Below are 20,321 nucleotides of genomic sequence, written 5' to 3'. Positions count from 1 at the left end.
AGTTTAGGAGATATTTCTTGGACCTACAGGTAAGCCTTAATCTAGGCTTACCTGTAGGTCAAAGTGTGTTGTAAGGGTTTACAACCACTTTAATGGCATCCCGGTCTTAGTCCGTAGGGTTCAATATTGGGTTGGCCCACCCTTTGCAGCTATAACAACTTCAACTCTTCTGGGAAGGCTGGAACAGAGAATCTTTGGATCGGCAGCACACCAACACAGAAAGTAAAGTATAAAGTCTTTATTGAAGCCTAAATATTAAAAGCACTGGATGGGTACAGGCAGAGGAAATGCAGGTAGGTCTTCTGGGAAGGCCGTCCACAAGGTTTAGGAGTGTGTCTATGGGAATGTTTGACCATTCTTCCAGAAGCGCATTTGTGAGGTCAGGTGCTGATGTTGGACAAGAAGGCCTGGCTCGCAGTCTCCACTCTAATTCATCCCAAAGGTGTTTGTATTGGGTTGAGGTCAGGACTGTGCAGGCCAATCAAATTCCTCCACCCCCAAACTCACTCATCCATGTCTTTTATGGACCTTCCTTTGTGCATTTGGTGGGCAGTCATGTTGGAAAAGGGGCCATCCCCAAACTGTTCCCAAACCCTAATCCCCCCTCCACCAAAGTATTTGGACCAGTGCACAAAGCAAGGCCCATAAAGTCATGAATGAGCAAGTTTGGGGTGGAGGAGCCTGACTGGCCGGCCTGCGCAGAGTCCTGACCTCAACCTGATGGAACACCTTTGAGATGAATTAGAGCGGAGACTGTAAGACTGGCCTTCTCGTCCAACATCGGTGCTGATCTCACAAATGCGCGTCTGGAAGAATGGTCAAACATTCCCATAGACACACTCTTAAACCTTGCGGGCAACCTCTGCTGGAGCATACACTAATGCCGCGTACACACGGACTGAGTGTACAGGTGTGAGGGGGAGGCTGAGAGCGTACAGGTGTGAAGGGGAAGCTGAGAGCGTACAGGTGTGAAGGGGAAGCTGAGAGCGTACAGGTGTGAGGAGGGGGCTGAGAGCGTACAGGTGTGAAGGGGGGGACTGAGAGCGTACAGGTGTGAGGAGGAGGCTGAGAGCGTACAGGTGTGAGGGGGAGGCTGAGAGCGTACAGGTGTGAGGGGGAGGCTGAGAGCGTACAGGTGTGAGGGGGAGGCTGAGAGCGTACAGGTGTGAGGGGGAGGCTGAGAGCGTACAGGTGTGAGGAGGAGGCTGAGAGCGTACAGGTGTGAGGGGGAGGCTGAGAGAGTACAGGTGTGAAGGGGGGGGGCTGAGAGCGTACAGGTGTGAAGGGGGGGGGGCTGAGAGCGTACAGGTGTGAGGGGGAGGCTGAGAGCGTACAGGTGTGAGGGGGAGGCTGAGAGAGTACAGGTGTGAAGGGGGGGGCTGAGAGCGTACAGGTGTGAGGGGGAGGCTGAGAGCGTACAGGTGTGAGGGGGAGGCTGAGAGCGTACAGGTGTGAGGGGGAGGCTGAGAGAGTACAGGTGTGAGAGGGAGGCTGAGAAAGTACAGGTGTGGGGGGGGGGCTGAGAGCGTACAGGTGTGAGGAGGGGGCTGAGAGCGTACAGGTGTGGGGGGGGGGGGGGGGGCTAAGAGTGTACTTGTGTGAGGGGGGGGGGGGGGGCTGAGAGAGTACGGGTGTGAGAGGGGCTGAGGCACTGTAGGACTTGGTGGGATGGCTAGTGGGCAGATTCGGTGGGACGGCCAGTGGGCGGTACCCTGGGGAATGTTGGTGGTCAGGCTCAGGGGGGGGCTTTGGCCCAGGCCTAAAGCCATGTAAGGGGCCCTACAATTTCTGATGGCTGCTCTGACCATCAGCAAAACCCACCCTGTGAAATGCCATACGGCTGTCACTGTAATACATGTAGACATCAAGAGTCTGCAGGAGATCAGCAGCCCTTAAAGGGCTGCAAAGGATGAAGGCTTAAGGCTGGATTCACACCATTGAAAATCGAATGCTGTATCCTCACATCTAATTCGCAATAGCAGGAGATTTTGGCCGGTTCGCACATCTCCGCAGCAGGTCCGGTGCGTCTTTTTGGTCCGTTTCAGGTCCGAATTCAGCCCGAAATTTGGGCTGAAACTGAACCAGCACGCACTGGACCCCCCTGCTGTGAGCCGAGCCTAAAAGAAGACGGCAGTTGTTTATGATACGCAGACCTTTACCCAACTGATCGCCATGCATTTTAGGTCCTTCACTTTAACCAATCAGCTGAAGCGGTGAGCATCTGTAGCCGCAGACTATCGCTACTTTGTGTGTACATAACGAGGGGTCCAGGAAAAGGCCTCTCCATATATTCCATTAAATAAATACTGACAAAAGGAGATATCTGAGATAAGCGGAGGAAGAAATTCCGAGTGTGCGCTCTTATCTTCGCTGCGGTGTGATAATACACAAAGGAGCAATCATTGGAACAACGTAACCGATAAATGTTTCCAATGACATTCCGATGTGGAATCCGCGTTCCTCCTGGAGATCCGAGAATCCCGTCATTCTTCTTTCCTATAAATATGGAGCCGACGGACGAGGAGGGACACTTCGCACAGGAAACTTCAGGTAAGTCACATCTGATGGGTGGACAGCTCAGTCTACGGTGCAGATTAAAGGGTAACTCCACTTTCATGGGGGGGAAAAAAAAATGATATAGCATTATAATAGCTATACTGTACATGTCATATTTTATTTGAATGGTACAGTGGAACCTTGGATTACGAGCACAATCCGTTCCAGGAGAATGCTTGTAATCCAAAGCACTTGCATATCAAAGCGAGTTTCCCCATAGAAGTCAATGGAAACAAAGATAATTCGTTCCGCATTGACTTCTATTACATGCAATACCGCATGTGGCCAGAGGTGGGCGTCGGAGAGCCTCGGAAATACTCAGGGACGGCTCAGAAAGCCTTGGGAGCGGAGTGTTTCCGAGTCATTTCGAGTATTTTTGAACGCCTCCGAACCGTTTTGAGTGTCCCCGCCCCCCCCCCCCCCCCCCCCCCGCAACCTCTGATCAAATGCGGCACTGCACACCCCATTAGCTTGAATTCTGCTCATTATGCGAGACGACACTCGCAAACCGAGTCAGAATAAAAAAAAAAAGTTGCTCGTCTTTCAAAACACTCGTTAACTGCGTTACTCGCAAATCAAGGTTCCACTGTATTTAAAATGACCTTTTCTTTTCAGTCTGCAGCTGCTGTAATTTCATGTAAAATGCAATATGGCAAACGCCCCTCCCCCCAAATGTAATTTCCTGCTTGTGTGATTGGCTCACTGATTTTTCCAAAAGATGAAAGTCGGATTTTAGACATCCGCTGCATCAAAAAGGTAATTTTTGGTGAGATACTCCTAAAGGGGAAATCGCATATAAAGGAATGCAGGGCCTGCCACTTCCCTCATTAGAGCCCTGCAGGTGCAACAGCTGATTGATAGTTATAAAATCAGGTTCACCGCCGGCTTCTGTTTTTTACAGTTTTACCTCGCAGGCAGCATCGGTGACCAGGACCTTCAGGATGAATTTTGGTAAAGTCGCCCTCTTCGGAGTTGTGTTGTTCTGCCTGCTGTGGACCGAGGAGGCCCAGGCTGGCTTAACCTTCCTGAGTCCAGCCGACATGCAGAAGATTGCGGTAAGTCGTATTTATCTCAACTCTCGGGGGAGGGGAGGTGGGGCTATAAAAATAATTGATGATCAACCCCCAATTGCCCAAGAGCCACCGAAATGCAACTGCCACTCTCTGTTTTGAAAGTCGCAGCCTTTTGATGGCCAGTGATAGAGCCGCTGAAGGGGGACACCTCCCAGGTTCTCAGGTTGACTATACATTGTACAATCTGATTGTGGTTATGATTGAGTGGCCTGGAGAGAGAGAAAGAGCAGAGCAGGAGGGTGTGATCACCAATGGGAGGGGATGAAAGGATTAACTTTCAATGGCAAGACCTCCAATCAGGGCTTGGAAGGGGGGGGGGGGCAGGAGGGGCAGATGCCCTAGGTCCTGGCATCATGTGAGGTGGGTGGAGGGGGCAAAGCCTGGATAGTTCCTGCCACCACAAGCTGATAGGATTAGTGAAAGAAACATCACTATTCCTTTCATCTTGGTGGGAGGACGTGAAAAGCTGAATCTGGAGAACAGGAGAGAGGTGGGTGGAGGTGCAGGCTGTGCTCTCTCTCCTCTTCAGCTCCTGGTGCTACTGCAGCCCTCCTGCATCAGGACTGTTAGATCAGATTACATTTAGGTGGGAGGTTGCTATGATGGGGGATTGAGTGGGGAGGGGGGGGGGGTGCTAAGAGCGGCATTGTGATTGGAGGGGATTTGTGCTAGGAATGGAATGTTTTATTTTTTGGTGGGGAAAGCATTTGTGTTAGGAAAAGGGATATGGTAGGAGGGTTTGTGCTAGTAGGGATGATTGGTGGGGGGGGGGGGGGAGATTTTGTGCTTAGAGGAGGGATTTCTGCTGATGGGGAGGATTTGTACTTGTGGGGAAATTTGAGGGGGGATTTGTGCTGGAGGGGGGATGGGGGTAAAGTCTGGTGCTGGGAGGGAAGATTTCAGCAGGGGGTGATTTGTGCTGAGGGGAGGCAGGAAAACTTGTTTCTGGAGAATTTTGTCTTGCAATGGGAATTTATGCTTAGGGGGTTGGTGTGTAGATTAGTGCTTGATTTTTTAAGAAAGAGGGGGGGGGGGGCTTTTTGTTGACATATAATGCTTATTTACCTTGGGGGGGGGGGGGGGTTGCTTCACCCTGGGTTCAAGGCTACCTTGTCTTAGCACTTGACAATGCTGGGGGTTATTATTATACTTACTGACGACACCAGTGCTGGGGCTTATTATTACACTCACTGACACCAATGCTGGGGGTTATTATTACAATCACTGACGCCAGTGCTGGGGGTTATTATTACACTCACTGACACCAGTGCTGGGGCTTATTATTACACTCACTGACACCAATGCTGGGGGTTATTATTACAATCACTGACGCCAGTGCTGGGGGTTATTATTACACTCACTGACACCAGTGCTGGGGGGGTTATTATTACAATCATTGACACCAATACTGGGGGTTATTATTACACTCACTGACACCAGTGCTGGGGGGTTATTATTACAATCATTGACACCAATACTGGGGGTTATTATTACACTCAATGACACCAATGCTGGGGGTTATTATTACACTCACTGACACTAGTGCTGGGGGTTATTATTACACTCACTGACACCAGTGCTGGGGGTTATTATTACACTCACTGACACCAGTGCTGGGGGTTATTATTACACTCACTGACACCAATGCTTGGGGTTATTATTACACTCAATGACACCAGTCCTGGGGGTTATTACACTCACTGACACCAGTGCTGGGGGTTATTATTACACTCATTGACACCAATGCTGGAGTTATTATTACACTCAATGACACCAATTCTGGGGGTTATTATTACACTCACTGACACCAGTGCTGGGGGTTATTATTACACTCACTGACACCAGTGCTGGGGGTTATTATTACACTCACTGACACCAGTGCTGGGGGTTATTATTACACTCACTGACACCCGTGCTGGGGGTTATTATTACACTCACTGACACCAATGCTTGGGGTTATTATTACACTCAATGACACCAGTCCTGGGGGTTATTACACTCACTGACACCAGTGCTGGGGGTTATTAAACTCACTGACGCCAATGCTGGGGGTTATTGTACTCCAACTTCTCCAGTGTGCATTGCAAAAAGCTGTATTAAAAAAAAAGTTGACTACCACTGCTCTAGATTGAATGTTATCCATTCATAAAGATTAGAGTGAATTGTGAAAATACCATATTATGGCCCCTAGATGGAGCTGACGATCACAGTTAATAATTATTGTTTGCCCCGTGATCATCAGCTCCATCTAGTGGCCATAATGTGGCATTTTCCTGACTTGCTGTATTCTTTATGAATCAGAAAACATTCAACCTGGAAAGAAATTAGCCTGATAACATTAAGTGATGCTCCTGATTGCACAGAAGAAATGTACATGCAGCTTTGCAGGACCCAATGATGGACAGAAAAGCATCTCCATCGACATTGTGATATCTACAGCTGCTTTGTAGGACCTGAATGCAATAGACACTTCACGAGCCTGTACAGATGCAACAATTAAGTCAAATGAAATGATTACATTTTTAAGACATTGGCATAAACAATGGATTTGTTTTCCTTCTGTGTCCAGGAGAGGCAATCACAGAATAAGCTGAGAAACGGCAATATGAATCGCAGGGGTGTGGAGGATGACCTGGCCGAGGAGGAGATCGGGGTTCGTATTCTTCTCCTTCTCATGATTGTAATCCCGGTTTTACAACCAGCTGCGGAGGGACTACAGTGTATTCACTCTATACAAATACAAAGTATTCATACCCCTCGAAATTTTCCACATTTTGTCTTGTTACATCCAAAAACTTAAATGTATTTTATTGGGATTTTATGTGATGGACCAACACAAAGTGGCTCATAATTGTGAAGTGGAAGGAAAATTATAAATGGATTTCACATTTTTTTTTTTACAAATAAATATGTGAAAAGTGTGGGGGGGCATTTGTATGGCGCCCCCCCGGAGTCAATATTTTTTAGAACCGCCTTTCACTGCAATTACAGCTGTAAGTCTTTTTGGGGATGTCTCTACCAGCTTTGCACATCTAGAGAGGGACATTTCTGACAAATTCTTCTTCTTTGTAGAATATCTCAAGCTCTGTCAGATTGGATGGAGAGCGTCTGTGAGCAGCAATTTTCAAGTCTTGCCACAGATTCTCAATGGGATTTAGGTCTGGACTTTGACTGGGCCATTCTAACACATGAATATGCTTTGATCTAAACCATTCCATTGTAGCTCTGGCTGGATGTTTCGGGTCGTTGTCCTGCTGGAAGGTGAACCTCCGCCCCGGTCTCAAGTCTTTTGCAGATTCTAACAGGTTTTCTTCTAAGATTTCCCTGAATTTGTCTCCATCCATCTTCCCATCAACTCTGACCAGCTTCCCTGTCCCTGCTGAAGAAAAGTATCCCCACCACATGATGCTGCCACACCACCATGTTTCACGGTGGGGATGGTGTGTTCAGGGTGATGTGCAGTGTTAGTTTTCCCCCCACACACAGCATTTTGCTTTTAGGCCAAAAAGTTACATTTTGGTCTCATCTGACCAGATCACCTTCTTCCACATGTTTGCTGTGTCCCCCACATGGCTTCTCACAAACTACAAACAGGACTTCTTATGACTTTCTTTCTCCAATGTCTTTCTTCTTGTCACTCTTCCATAAAGGTCAGATTTGTGGAGAGACGACTAATAGTTGTCCTGTGGACAGATTCTCCCCCCTGAGCTGTGGATCTCTGCAGCTCCTCCAGAGTTACCATGGACCTCTTGGCTGCTTCTCTGATGAATGCTCTCCTTGCCCGGCCTGGTCAGTTTAGGTGGACGGCCATGTCTTGGTAGGTTTGCAGTTGTGCCCATACTCTTTCCATTTTCAGATGATGGATTGAACAGAGCTCTGTGAGATGTTCAAAGCTTCAGATATTCTTTTATAACCCAACCCTGCTTTATACTTCTCCACAACTTTATCCCTGACCTGTCTGGTGTGTTCCTTGGCCTTCATGATGCTGTTTGTTCACTAAGGTTCTCTAACAAACCCCTGAGGGCTTCAAAGAACAGCTGTATTTATACTGAGATTAAATGACACACAGGTGTACTCTATTTACTAATTAGGTGACTTCTGAAGGCAATTGGTTCCACTAGATTTTAGTGAGGGGTATCAGAGTAAAGGGGTCTGAATACAAATGAACGCCACACTTTTCACATATTTATTTGTAAAAAAATGTGAAAACCATTTATCATTTTCCTTCCACCTCACAGTTATGAGCCACTTTGTGTTGGTCTATCACATAAAAATCCCAATAAAATACATTTATGTTTTTGGTTGTAACATGACAAAAATGTGGAGAATTTCAAGGGGTATGAATACTTTTTCAAGGCACTGTACCACTCCCAGCATTATGTGTACTCTTCTAATAAAGTTTAAATTCTCCCTCTGACCTTCCCTTCAGTCTTGCACGGTTGTAGTGGCTCCTCTCCCAGACTGAAACGTCTTCCTCTGATTTCACCGCACACTGTGAGCTTCTCATCACGTGCATTAGAAGCTGCAGCAAGTCAGATAGAGCCCGCCTCGTTTCCTGGCTGGAGGATATCCAGCGTCATCTAGCTCTTTCCTGCCCAGTCTAGCGTGCCCTCCCGATTTATTCATTGGACTTCGGTTCTTTGGTCATCACTTGTGGATTTTACCAATGCCATCAGCGTAGAAATGCCCACTCCTCCAGACCTACACCCACCTATCAGGGCATTTTGATATTTGTAAAACTCCTCCCAAGGGCCAGCCCACTTCTTGCATCAGGGCTGAGGGCCCTTGGGAGGAGGTCTGGGGGCCCCTGAAAGCAATACTGATGCTGAAGCAGGGTGCTGTGATGTTTTCACCCCATTGACCCCTCCCATCAGCCTCTATGTGCCTGCATTGCATAGAGAAGCACAGAGACCCAGTGATGACATCACAGGGTCTAAGATAAGGTATGTAATGAAATCAGAAAAAGGAAAATATAAGCATGTCCCTTTAGAAATGCTGCAACTACAGACAAATATCTGTTGATCCTGCCAGAAATTCAGCAAGTGCCTAACTTCCTGTAGAGAGTTGACAACACGCTGCCTCTGCCATACCTCCCAATGCTTTGAGATGGGAATGAGGGACACCTATCAGCAAAAGCATGCAGGCATAGGACACCCCCCCTGGCCACACCCCCTGACCACACCCACTTAAAGGGGAATTGTACAAAAATCAAGATTGGTTAAACCCGCAAGTGCTTTTTTTTACCACTACTATTCCTTTATATTGGTTTTTGGAATTTACAAATGCAGCAATTTAGAAAGCAGATGAAAGGTTTAGCTCTGGGAAACACTTTTTGATAGATAAGAAGTGCATTTTCTATACATCTATATAGATCAGACCAAAATGAGAAACAAATGAGGGTAGGGTTGCCACCTGTCCGGGATTCACCCGGACAGTTCGGGTTTGGATTCATGTGTTCGGGTTTCAGACCACCTGCAACCCGGACACATTATTCAGACCAGACTATGGCTTCCCAGCAGGGTTGCTGGCTGCAGTTGTGTAAGCCAAGAGTGTCTGTTACACTCTCTTTTTCATATTGCCCAAAGCAAGCACTAACAATTACCCCTCACCCACCCAGACAGGAGAGGAGAGAGGGCTTGATTTGCTCCTCTTCCTCCTACCCCTAAATGTCTGCCCACACTCCAATCCCAGGCGCTGTGCCTCACGAAAGGATATTAGGGGCCAGAAATTTGAAGTCCAGCAGCCTCAGATACATCTGGATGAGAGGTGCTGACTGCCAAGGGGTGAGTGAGCTCACCATCCATCCCTGTCTGTGACTGAAGTCTCCCCCCTTCTCTCTCCTGCCTCTGAGTGAGTACACTAAGGTAAATTAGGTTTCTCAGAGCTCCCCTTACATCAGATTTCCCCTTTACACCAGAGGCCACAGTGTTCCCCCTTACATCAGAGTCCTTTCCATACATCAGAGTACTCAGTGTTCCCCCTTAAATCAGGGTTCCCAGAGCATCCCTTATGTCAGAGTCCCCAGAGTCCTCCCTTACATTAGAGACTGCAGAGTCCCCCCTTACAGTGAAAGGGAACTCTGCAAGTTCAGATGTGAAAGGGGGAACTCTGTGGACTCTGATGTAAAGGGGGACTCTTGTTATTAACTTCATATGATTAGAAATGTTGTTTAATTGCAAAATATATGAATAGTTTATACAATAAACTAAAAACTTTACTGTGCGCCGCTAAATTGTTCGGGTTTGACTTGAAGAAAAGGTGGCGACCCTAAATGAGGGACAGAGGGACATTGTTCCAAATCAGGGACAGTTGGGAGCGATGCCTCTGCTGCACTAAAATCCCAAGCAAGGTTGTCAGCCATTCCCAGTTCTTGCTTTTGCTGGACTACAGAACCCCTCCCCCTCTTCTCATCTCTATAACAATAGAGGACCGGAGCTGGGTTGCAGTGTGCTGAGCCTGCAGGAGGCAGCACAGGAGAGGAGGTAAGTATTGCAGCCAGAGATTGAACTGGAATTGGGCTCAGGCCAGGTTCACACATATATATATATATATATACACAGCCGTGGTTTCCAGCATCGGGTCTGGTGCGTTTCTGTTCACCGGTTCAGGTGCGATTCAGGTCCAAATTTTTGCCTGAACCCGAACATGCCCAGAACCCTTTTGGAATTCGCACCAGGGCCGCCCTGACATATGAGAACCGGCTTCATTGAGAGCCGGTCACACTCGCATGTCAAGCGAATTGGATGTGGTGAAAACCGCATTCAATTCGCAACATATGTGAACCCGGCCTTAGGCTCCATTCACACTTGTGCGACTTGTCATGCAAATTTGGACACCAAAGTCGCACGACGAGTCGTTCCCCATGTTTTCCAATGATAGCCATTCATAAATGTGCGACGTAGTTCATGTACTGCTTTGGTCCAACTTTCATGCAACTTGAGGGCCACAGACTTCAATGTTAACCCTCAGAAGTCGCATGAAAGTTGTACCTGAATGTTATACAACGCATCTTGCGTGCAACAGTTGTCCATTATCACTGGCCGAAGCCAAAGTCGTATTCAAGTTGCACCCGACCAAAGTTGCACTCCAAAGCCGGTGCATTGGAGTCACACACATGGGAATGCAGCCCTAAGGCCTGGTTTACACCTATGCGTTTTTCAGTGCTTTCTGCAGAAACGCACTACAGTTCTTTTAACAGTTTCCTATGGCACATGTTTTCAGCTGCGGCATTACTGGAACGGGTCAGTGACTTTTTTTTTTAACCACTTCAGCCCGGAAGGATTTGCCCCCCCCTAATGACCAGGCCATTTTTTTGCAACACGGAACTGCGTCGCTTTAACTGAGAATTGCGCGGTCGTGCGACGCTGTACCCAAACAAAATTGACGTCCTTTTTTTCCAACAAATAGAGCTTTCTCTTGGTGGTATTTGATCACTTCTGCAGCTTTTATTCTTTGCGCTATAAACAAAATAAGAGCGACAATATTGAAGAAAAAAAAAATGTTTTACTTTTTACTAGAATACATATCCCAAAAAAAAAAAAAAAGTAAAAAACGAATTTATTTATCAATTTAGGCCGATATATGTATTCTTCTACATATTTATGGTAAAAAAAAAAAACAATAAGCGTATATTGGTTTGCGCAAAAGTTATAGCGTCTACAAAATAGGAGATAGATTTAAGGACTTTTCATTTTTTCTATTGTAATGGCGGCGATCTGCGATTTTTAGCGGGACTGCAACATTGTGGCGGACAAATCTGACCCTAAGTGACACTTTTTGGGGACCAGTGACACCAATACAGTGATCTGTGCTTAAAAAAAAAAAAAGCACTGTCACTGTCAGGAAAGGTGTTAACACTAGGGGGCGATCAGGGGGTTAACTATGTCCCCTGGGTGTGTTCTAACTGTGTGGGGGATGGGCTCACTGGGACAACAGAGATCGCTGTTCCTGATCACTGGAAACAGCAGATCTCCATGTTGTCACCTGTCAGAACGGGGACCTGCCTTGTTTACATAGGCAGATCACCATCCTGCCTCTCTGTGGAGTGATCGCGGATTGCCAGGGGGATATTGAGTCTGCGGGACCCACGTGCGCGCTCCCAGGGCATGCAGCGGGTGCGTTCCCACAGTATCTCATGCGCAATACAACATACAGGTACATCGTTTCGCACAGCCCTGCTGCAGTATGTGTGGAGCAATCGCGGGTTGCCGGCGGATATTGAGTCTGCAGGACCCACGTGCGCGCTCCCCAGGCATGCAGCGGGCGCATGCGCGTGCCCACAGTATCTCATGTGCGATACGACTTACAGGTACATCGTTTCGCGCAGCCCTGCAGCACAAAAGCAAACTGCCATAGGTGTGAACCGGGCCTTAGTCGGTTATTTTGGCAACACAAGTGTACATCCTACAAAACCGCCAAATCTGTACAGCCGCCATGTCCCGCCCACCATCGCTAAGCTTCATTTCCTGTCTTCCAGGTGAGCTTCCCTCTGGATATGAAGATGATGACGACACAGGAGCAGTTCCAGAAGCAGAGGGCTGCGGTGCAGGACTTCCTGTACTCCCTCCTCTCTCTCAGGGCAGCACAGGGTAAGGACGTCGCACGCGTTTTATGGGCCACCAATCACCGGGGTCTGCTTGTGGTTTTTCCATCAGCTAAGCCAAAGTGAACCTTCAGCTGAATACACTGCAGGTGCATTAAATCCTCACCAATGTTTTAAGTTATCTTTCCAAAGCAGCAACAGACTGGAGTAGAAAAGGCTGTCCCCTGCCAGCATGATGCAGAGAAGGACTCTTGCTGTCTGACTGCAGTGGTTAAAGCCAGAGCTTTCCATTCAGCAAAGCCCATGCTCACTGCTGACTGGAAAAGCTCTTGTGCGCGGGGGGAGTTGACCTCTGCAGAGAGACCGCTGCTTGAACACAGAAAGCCTAGATCAGGGGTCTCAAACTGGTGGCCCTCCAGCTGTTGCGGAACTACAAGTCCCATCATGCGTCTGCCTGAGGGTGTAATGCTTGTAACTGTCCGTCTTGCAATGCCTCATGGGAGTTGTTGTTTTGCAACAGCTGGAGGGCCACCCGTTGGAGACCCCTGGCCTAGATCCTTCTCTGCAGCATGCTGGCAGGGGACAGGCTTTTCTACTTTGAAAAGACACTAGAATACATTAAATACCGCTGTAATATATGTAGCTGATGTAAACCGAAAGTTTATTGGGGCTTTAAAATAGATCTAAAGCAAAAACTTTTTTTTTTTTTATTTGTTAAATTTGTGGAGTAGGGAAGGGTTAGTACCCCTGTCAGGTGTTTTATGTATTTTTGTTGCCTGTTTCCAATTGAGGAGATTCCTCTCCACTTCCTGTCCTGTTGACACAACAGGAAGTAGGAGGAAATCTCTTTATGGGGGGGGGGGGGGGAGCAGGTTGCCTTCTCCCTTTCCTCCCAGGATGAAGCACTCAGGCTTGAGCCGGCCAATCACCAGGCCCGGTCACACTAGGAAGCCATTGAAGGCTCAATTACACTATCGCATTGCGGTTACACGCATCGGTATGATGCATTACAATGAATTCTGAATGGCACGGAAAGAACGCACCTGGTGTGGCAGGTACAGTGCAACATGCGTTATGCTGACCGAAACGTCCGTTCAAATAAATAGGCTGCCCTAATGCGACACACATTAATGCACGACACAACTACGCACATGGCTGTGTGCCAAAGGAAATGTTACACGCACCATTTTTTTGCTTTGTTGGGCAGCCCATTCAAATCAAAGGGCTATTCCAATGCAACGCCTGGTTAAAGCGGTTGTAAACCTCAGACATGAAATATGAACAAAGGAAATCCCTCTATAGTGTGTGCTTGTCTCAGTCCAGGGCACTAAGTGTCATTTCTGTCTCCTGCTTCCTTTCTCTGCTGTCATCATGAGTGACTTTTGAAAAGTTTTCCTGACACCAAGAGAGAAATGGTGACAGGGGAGGGATCTCCAACACACTAACACTGGGCATAATAACAAAGTCTCTATTGTGGGGGTGGGAAGGGCTCCTCCTGGTGGCTGGTGTATGATATTCAGCTTGTATCCTCTTCCTTTTTAGATATAGAAGACAAGAATGAAAATCCTCAGAGCCAATGAGAATGATGAAAATCCGCTCGTCTCTGATGCTTCTCCCCGATCTGTGTGTCTTTATTATCTCTGTGTAACCCAGAAATAAATCTTATTTATGGCAGAAGCTGTGTGAGTTGTTGTGTGGGATGCAGCAGACCCCCCAGACCTCCATCATGTACCGCTCTCCTATCCTTGGAGGGGGTCACATGGCACCCTTCCAGTGCAACTTAACAGAACGAAGATTGTAGCTGGTTGCTGGAGAGCAATGAAAACATTTCATGCGGGTATCCGGGGATTGTGCAGGTTAACGCAGACTAAAACCCCTTTTACACTTGTGCGACTTTTCCTGCAACTTTAGACATCAGAGTCACATGACAGGTCATACCCCACAATTTCCCATTCATATCTGTGCGACTTCAAAGTTGTCCCTGTACTACTTTAGTCCGACTTTGATGCGAGTTGGAGGTCCATCAAAAGTTCCATTAATAAGTCACCGGTACCAGATGGCTTGCACCCGAGGTTCCTTAACCACTTCAGCCCCGAAAGATTTTACCCCCTTCCTGACCAGAGCACCTTTTGCAATTCGACACAGCATCGCTTTAACTGACAAGTGCAGGGTGTAGCAAGATGGTCGCCGCCACCATCTTGCTACACCCTGCACTTGTCCCCAGTAAGGATACAGCGAGAAGGCAGCATACGGACATCTTGCTACACCCACCGGAGTTTTGCATTTTGCACTTATTTTTACAGAGGAAATTGAGTACTGCCCATGATACTTTTTCTGTTACAAATTCTGACTGGTCACTTAATCTGACGAAACACCAGCAAAATGGAAAATTGTATCAAATACTTACCGTAATTTTCCTTTCCAGACGCCAATACATGGCAGCATACATATAAAATAGCTCCACCCCTATATCCACCCACAGGACCTGTTTAGCTCTATAGTCTGACTGAGAGCTAAGATCAGAGGGAGGGTTCGTATGCTGCCATGTATTGGCATCAGGAAAGGAAAATGATGGTAAGTATTTGATACAATTTTCCTGATGCCAACATGGCAGCATACATATAATACATAATGAGCTTTTGAGAGGGAGGGTTTAATGCTACAAACGGAGTCTTTATTTGACAATAGACATAGAAGCTTGGAAGGTTTTCCTCCCACAATCTACTGTAGTAAGAGCTGCTGGGTCCACTCTTTAGTGTTTCAGGAACGTATGATCAGCTCCCCGGAGACAATCCCGCCCGTGCCACCCAAGAAGAAGCCATCGCCCTGGTTGAGTGAGCTCTAACCACCTCCGAAGGATCCTTCCCGCCCGCTCTATATGCCCAGTGAATAGTTTTTACTATCCAGGCCGAGGCCTCTTTCCCTTTAAATTTTCCGATAGGTATGATGAAAAGTCTGTCAGAACATCTGAATGTAGAAGTAGCCTGGAGATAGGCTTCGAGGACTTTTGGAATGTCCAACTCATGCAGATCAGCATCTGATTCCGCTGGGAAGGTTGGAAGCACCCATTCACCAGAGAGATGAAATATCGATGCCACTTTTGGGACAAAATGATCCAATGGTCTCAGCACGACCCTGCCTGGGAAGAACATGGAATAAGGTTCGGCTGCCCCCAATTCTTGGAGTTCCGACACCCTTCCCCTTGAAGTGATGGCTAATAGGAAAGCCATTTTTAAAGGTGATATCCCATAATGAACAGCCTTCTGTCGGAGCACAAGGAGGGTTTGCTAGAAAATTGAGGACTAATGCCAGGTCCCATTGAGGGAACCTATTTCTCTTGGGAGGGCGTAGTCTAAGCACCGCTGTCATGAAGAATGGGGGGAGGTAGTTCTCAATCAGACTTTTATAGAGCTAAACAGGTCCTGTGGGTGGATATAGGGGCTTATGCCGAGTAAATAGATGCCCAACGTCACACTTTAAAAATTACTCACACTTATGGAATGGCGCCAAACTTTGGTACTTAAAAATCTCCATAAGTGAAGCTTTACATTTTTTTTTTTACAGGTTACCAGTTTAGAGTTAGAGGAGTAATTCACGATCAAACACATGCGGCGATAACTCCCATGTGTGGTTTGAACAACGTTTACATACGTGGGGGGGACTTCCGTGTGCGTTCGCTTCTGTGCATGCGCTACCAGGGACGGGGTGTTTTAAAAGTTTTTTTACTTTATTTTCACACTTTCTCTTTTATTCCTATTACAAGGAATGTAAACATCCCTTGTAATAGGAATGGTGCGTGACAGGTCCTCTTTATGGAAAGATGCGGGGTCAACAAGACCCACATCTCTCCTCCAGGCTGGAAAGCATGAGATCAAAAAAAAAATATTAAATTCACAATCGCATGCTTACCAGCAGCGACCATGGCTGCGTTTACAATTGTGGCCCGGACGTGACGTTATAATGCCTTGCCTGGGCCACCGAAGGTCATAGAGGTGACTGATGACTATCTGGTCACCGGAAATCTCTATGGTATTCATCTGGCAGCGGCCAAATTTTTCTCCGGGTCCCCGATGACACGGGAGAGCCCGGAGAAGCATCAGATGGCAGCGACGGGAGGCGGGGGGGATGGAGAAGTGCCGATATGATCGTTCTTATGGTGCACAGAATCACTGGCTGAAAACGAATACATCTAAATGATGCCTGTAGCTGCAGACATCATTCAGATATTCCCACTGAAAGTCAAGGATGTCATACGATGGCCTTGTGCTGGAAGTGGTTGTAAAAGGCACAAGGTTTTTTACCATTTATGTATTCTATGCATGAAGGTAAAAAACCTGCGTGCAGCAGCCCCCCCCCCCCCCCCCCAATACTTACCTGAAGCCCCTCTCGATCCAGTAATGTCCACAAAAGCCTTAGCTCTCCGGGGACTCGCAATTCTGATTGACTTTTGGCAGCAGCGTGAGCTACCACCAATCACAGCTAGTGAGCCAATCAGGAGACGGAGGGGGCGGGGCCAAGTCACGCCTCCATGTGTGAATGGACACACAGAGCCGTGGCACGGGAACGCACCTGCTTGGGTGCCTCCCACAGCAAGCTGTTTGCTGTGGGGGCACCCACCAGGAGGCAAGGGCCTGGAGCACCAACGAGGGACTCAAGAAGAGGAGGATCGGGGCTGCTCTGTGCAAAACCACTGCACAGAGCAGATAAGAATACCATGTTTATTATGGTATTTGAGTGGCTCTGCCAAATTGTGAGGTCTAGACCAGGGGTTCTCAACCCCCAATAGGTCATGTCTTGGGAATATCTCTTAGATACAATAAATGATAGCGTTTTATTCCTGCGCTACCACTGGTGATCTATCAAATGTCAGGGGCTGCTGCTACTACCGGAATGGATCACACCGTATCCACTTAATATGAAACTAAAGATATGTTGGTATTGCGCTGTCCCTATATTAAATAACCCTCCGAGGGTGATAAATATAATGCCTAAATTACATAAATCAATAGTGTAATATAAAAATATATATCTATAAATGTCTACTGAATAACAAGAAAATAAGAGAGTATACCTAGACCAAAAAGAGGGTACCCCATGTGATCAGGAGAGGGTACCCTCTTTTTGGTCTAGGTATACTCTCTTATTTTCTTGTATATCATTTGTTTATTATTAGGGTGGTTCACTTATATCACCTCTGGAGAGTGTTTACTTATTTGCACATTTATAAGACGCACTTTATGATCAATTCACTGTTTTTTGGCTTTGCACTCAATTGAAGCAGTTGTGTTTCTGTGGAGGTTTTCAATTGACTCTGTAGTGCGTTTACTTTTATTTTTTTTTGCATTTTTTCTGCACTTTATCAAAATAGTAATTTTCTAAGAGACTGTTTTTAGTTACTTACCTTTGTTCACTTGATTTTCATTTATTTGGATTCTATCACCTTTGTGGTGTGTTTATTTTATTTTATTTAATGTAGCAATTTGCACTTTTTGATACTATTCAGTAGACATTTATAGATATATATTTTTATATTACACTATTGATTTATGTAATTAGGCATTATACTTATCACCCTCGGAGGGTTATTTAATATAGGGACAGCGCAATACCAACATATCTTTAGTCTCTTAGATAAAATAGCCGTCCGAAATAACAAGCCATTGACTCTGATTTAAAGCACCCGAACAAGATAAAGGAAACCTGCAAACATGGCCTGTTGTGGATACTTGAGGACAGGGTTGAGAACCACTGGTCTAGATGACAAGGTCAGAGCATCTCCAAAACAACAGCTCTTGTGGGATGTTCCCAGTCTACAGTGGTCCAAGGAAGAAAAAACAGCCAAACGGTGACAGGGTCATGGGCGGACAAGGCTCATTAATGCACATAGGTAGTGAAGGCTGGCCTTTGTAGTCCAATCCAATAGAAGAGTTACTGGAGCTCAAACTGCTACAAAATTTAACACTGGTTCTGATAGAAAGGTGTCAGAACACACAGAGCATTGCAGCATGTTGTGTATGGGGCTGTGTAGCTGCAGACCGGTCAGGGTGCCCATGCTGACCCGTACCCACAGGCAGAAACTCCTACAATTGGCCACTGAGCATCAGAACTGGACTATGGAGCAATAGAAGAAGGTGGCCTGGTTTGATGAATCTGGTTTTCTTCTACATCATGTGGATTGCTGGGTGCGTCACTTACCTGAGGAAGAGATGTCACCACGATGCATTATGGGGAAAAGACAAGCCGGTGGAGGCAGTGATCTGGTACTGACGGCTTGGTGGCAGATACCACAGGACACCTTCAGAGGTCTAGTGTAGTTTATGCCTCAATGGGTCAGGGCTGTTTTGGCAGCAAAAGGGGGACCTATGCAATATTAGGTGGATGGTCTTGAAGTTATGGCTGATCGCTGTATTTCAGTAGTAAAACTAGGCTAAGATTCAAAATGTATGGTGGTAACATATTGGGGTGAAGAACCTCCAAAATAAAAAATAAATCTATTTTTTAATAGACATGTTAATAATAAAAAGTGGTAAACAAAACACTGGTCCAGAACTCTCAAATACATAGAAATTCAAAACAAGGCACCAACTGGCTTCTTCCCCAAAAACAAAAAAAAACTGAATACTTTCATTAAGGAACCCCTGGGTCACAAGGCACTTATATATTATAGAGCCGGTGGGTGTTTTCTCTAAGTTTTGCCATGACGGATTTCAGGGGTAAGTTCTTGAGCCGGGCAACTTCCTCAACAGTGTGCAGGGCGAGACCCGGGTGTGAAAATTTACACAGGCTCTTAGGTACCTGGAAATAAAATAAAAACAAAGGGTTCATGTCCTACAAAGTTATCTGTATGAAGTTTGTGTAATAATTTTTCTGAGGCTTCCCAAGTAAACCATACTGCAGGTTAATAATATTCAGTTCTTTTAAAAAAAAAAAAAAAAAAAAAAAAAAAAAATTGTGCATTTCACCTTAATGCATTAGGCTGGGTTCACACTGCTGCGGGGGGAGATCCGGATGTGATTCGCACCGCAAATCACATCCGATCTCCGTAGCGATGCGAGTACAGCCATACAGATAGTATGGCTGAATTCGCATCGGTCCCGCAGCAAACTCGCACGGGACCCTTTTTTTGGTCCGCAACAGAATCGGATCGCATGGGTGTTCACACCATGCGATCCGATTCCTGTGCGAGTCGGCAGATCGCACTGCGATATGCGGACAGATCTGGGGGTGTCATTAACATATCATTGACATTCCCAGCCGTCCGCATAGGGCAGTGTGAACTGCCGGCGGGAGTAATGCGATGCGGGAAAACGCCGCGGATTCGCGGCTTTCCCGCATCGCAGCGGTGTGAACCCGGCCTTAAGGTAGAAAAACCCTTCTGTGCTTCAGCTGCCCCCCCCCCTTCCTCCTCTCTTTTTACCTGATACTGATTGTTCACTGTCTCGGGCCCTCATTGGATAGCTTAATAGCAGCAGGAGCCATTGGCTCCCTCTGCTGTCAATCAAATCCAGTGACACAGTAGCCAGAGGTGGAGCACGAGTCTTGCTGTATTTGTCAATGGACGCAGCAGTGGGACTCGTGAGCTCGCCTGCACAAACGGCGGGTGCCCCCATGTAAAGTGGCTCTCCATGGGGGCACCCTATGAAGAGGAGGAGCCAGGAGCGCCACCCCAGAAAAGGGAGGATTGGGGCTGCTTTGTGCAAAACAGAGACAGACAGAGAGACAGACAGAGAGACAGAGATTCCTTTCAAATGAAATAAAACATTTTAGAATGGAAGGAGAATCTTCTGCATGAAATATCCACTACAGGATGGAACCCTGCCACAGATTCTATGAATGGTCACCTGTCCAGTCCCGGTTCTGTATTACCTGTCTAGGTACAAAGAACGGAGCATCTGTTTCTATGATCAGCTTGTCCAGAGGGATCCTAGAGACGGCTTCCCGCGCAATTCCCGCTGAAGGGTACGTCAGGACGGCGGTGAAGCCCACAGACATGTTTGGAAACTCATTCAGGAAGGGTTCGATGTCTTTGTAGTTGCCAGTAAAGCAATGTCTGAAACAGAGAAGTCTGGTTACAGGACCAGGGAAGGCAAACTATGAGCAGCTTTAACCTCCCCTCAGTACGGGGCATCATGCTGGGGAACCATCATCTA

The 20,321-nt window shown here is 46.9% G+C and overlaps 2 protein-coding genes across 4 annotated transcripts in view; one reads left to right on the top strand and one right to left on the bottom strand.

The window, feature by feature from the left end:
- Positions 1 to 3,434: 3,434 nt before the first annotated feature.
- GHRL (ghrelin and obestatin prepropeptide) lies at positions 3,435 to 13,848 on the top strand. Its single transcript, XM_077451587.1, has 4 exons — positions 3,435 to 3,611; positions 6,199 to 6,282; positions 12,106 to 12,217; positions 13,714 to 13,848. The coding sequence occupies exons 1-4, from the start codon at positions 3,498 to 3,500 to the stop codon at positions 13,749 to 13,751; spliced, it is 348 nt and encodes a 115-aa protein (XP_077307713.1). The 5' UTR covers positions 3,435 to 3,497; the 3' UTR covers positions 13,752 to 13,848.
- Positions 13,849 to 18,650: 4,802 nt separating this feature from the next.
- The window catches only part of TATDN2 (TatD DNase domain containing 2), a 35,820-nt gene continuing 34,149 nt past the window's right edge, over positions 18,651 to 20,321 (bottom strand). For all 3 annotated transcript variants that reach the window (XM_077451584.1, XM_077451585.1, XM_077451586.1), the window contains exons 6-7: positions 20,038 to 20,221; positions 18,651 to 18,966 (exon numbers count right to left, since the gene is read on the bottom strand). In XM_077451584.1, the coding sequence (XP_077307710.1) occupies positions 18,826 to 18,966; positions 20,038 to 20,221 (325 nt within the window). In that variant the 3' untranslated portion in view covers positions 18,651 to 18,825. The remainder of the gene's footprint in view (positions 18,967 to 20,037; positions 20,222 to 20,321) is intronic.

This window comes from Lithobates pipiens, unplaced genomic scaffold (genome assembly GCF_037356315.1).
Source record: "Lithobates pipiens isolate NorthernLeopardFrog02 unplaced genomic scaffold, aLitPip1_a1.2 Scaffold_23, whole genome shotgun sequence".
Lineage (NCBI taxonomy): Eukaryota > Metazoa > Chordata > Amphibia > Anura > Ranidae > Lithobates > Lithobates pipiens.
Note: the sequence above shows the minus strand (reverse complement) of the source record. Positions and strands in the feature narration are given on the sequence as shown.

Coding starts and splice junctions, on each gene's coding strand:
- GHRL (XM_077451587.1), top strand. CDS start 3,498: ATGAATTTTGGTAAAGTCGCCCTCTTCGGAGTTGTGTTGTTCTGCCTG. Junction 6,283..12,105: donor TGGCCGAGGAGGAGATCGGG/GTTCGTATTCTT, acceptor CCTGTCTTCCAG/GTGAGCTTCCCTCTGGATAT. Junction 12,218..13,713: donor CTCTCTCAGGGCAGCACAGG/GTAAGGACGTCG, acceptor CTTCCTTTTTAG/ATATAGAAGACAAGAATGAA.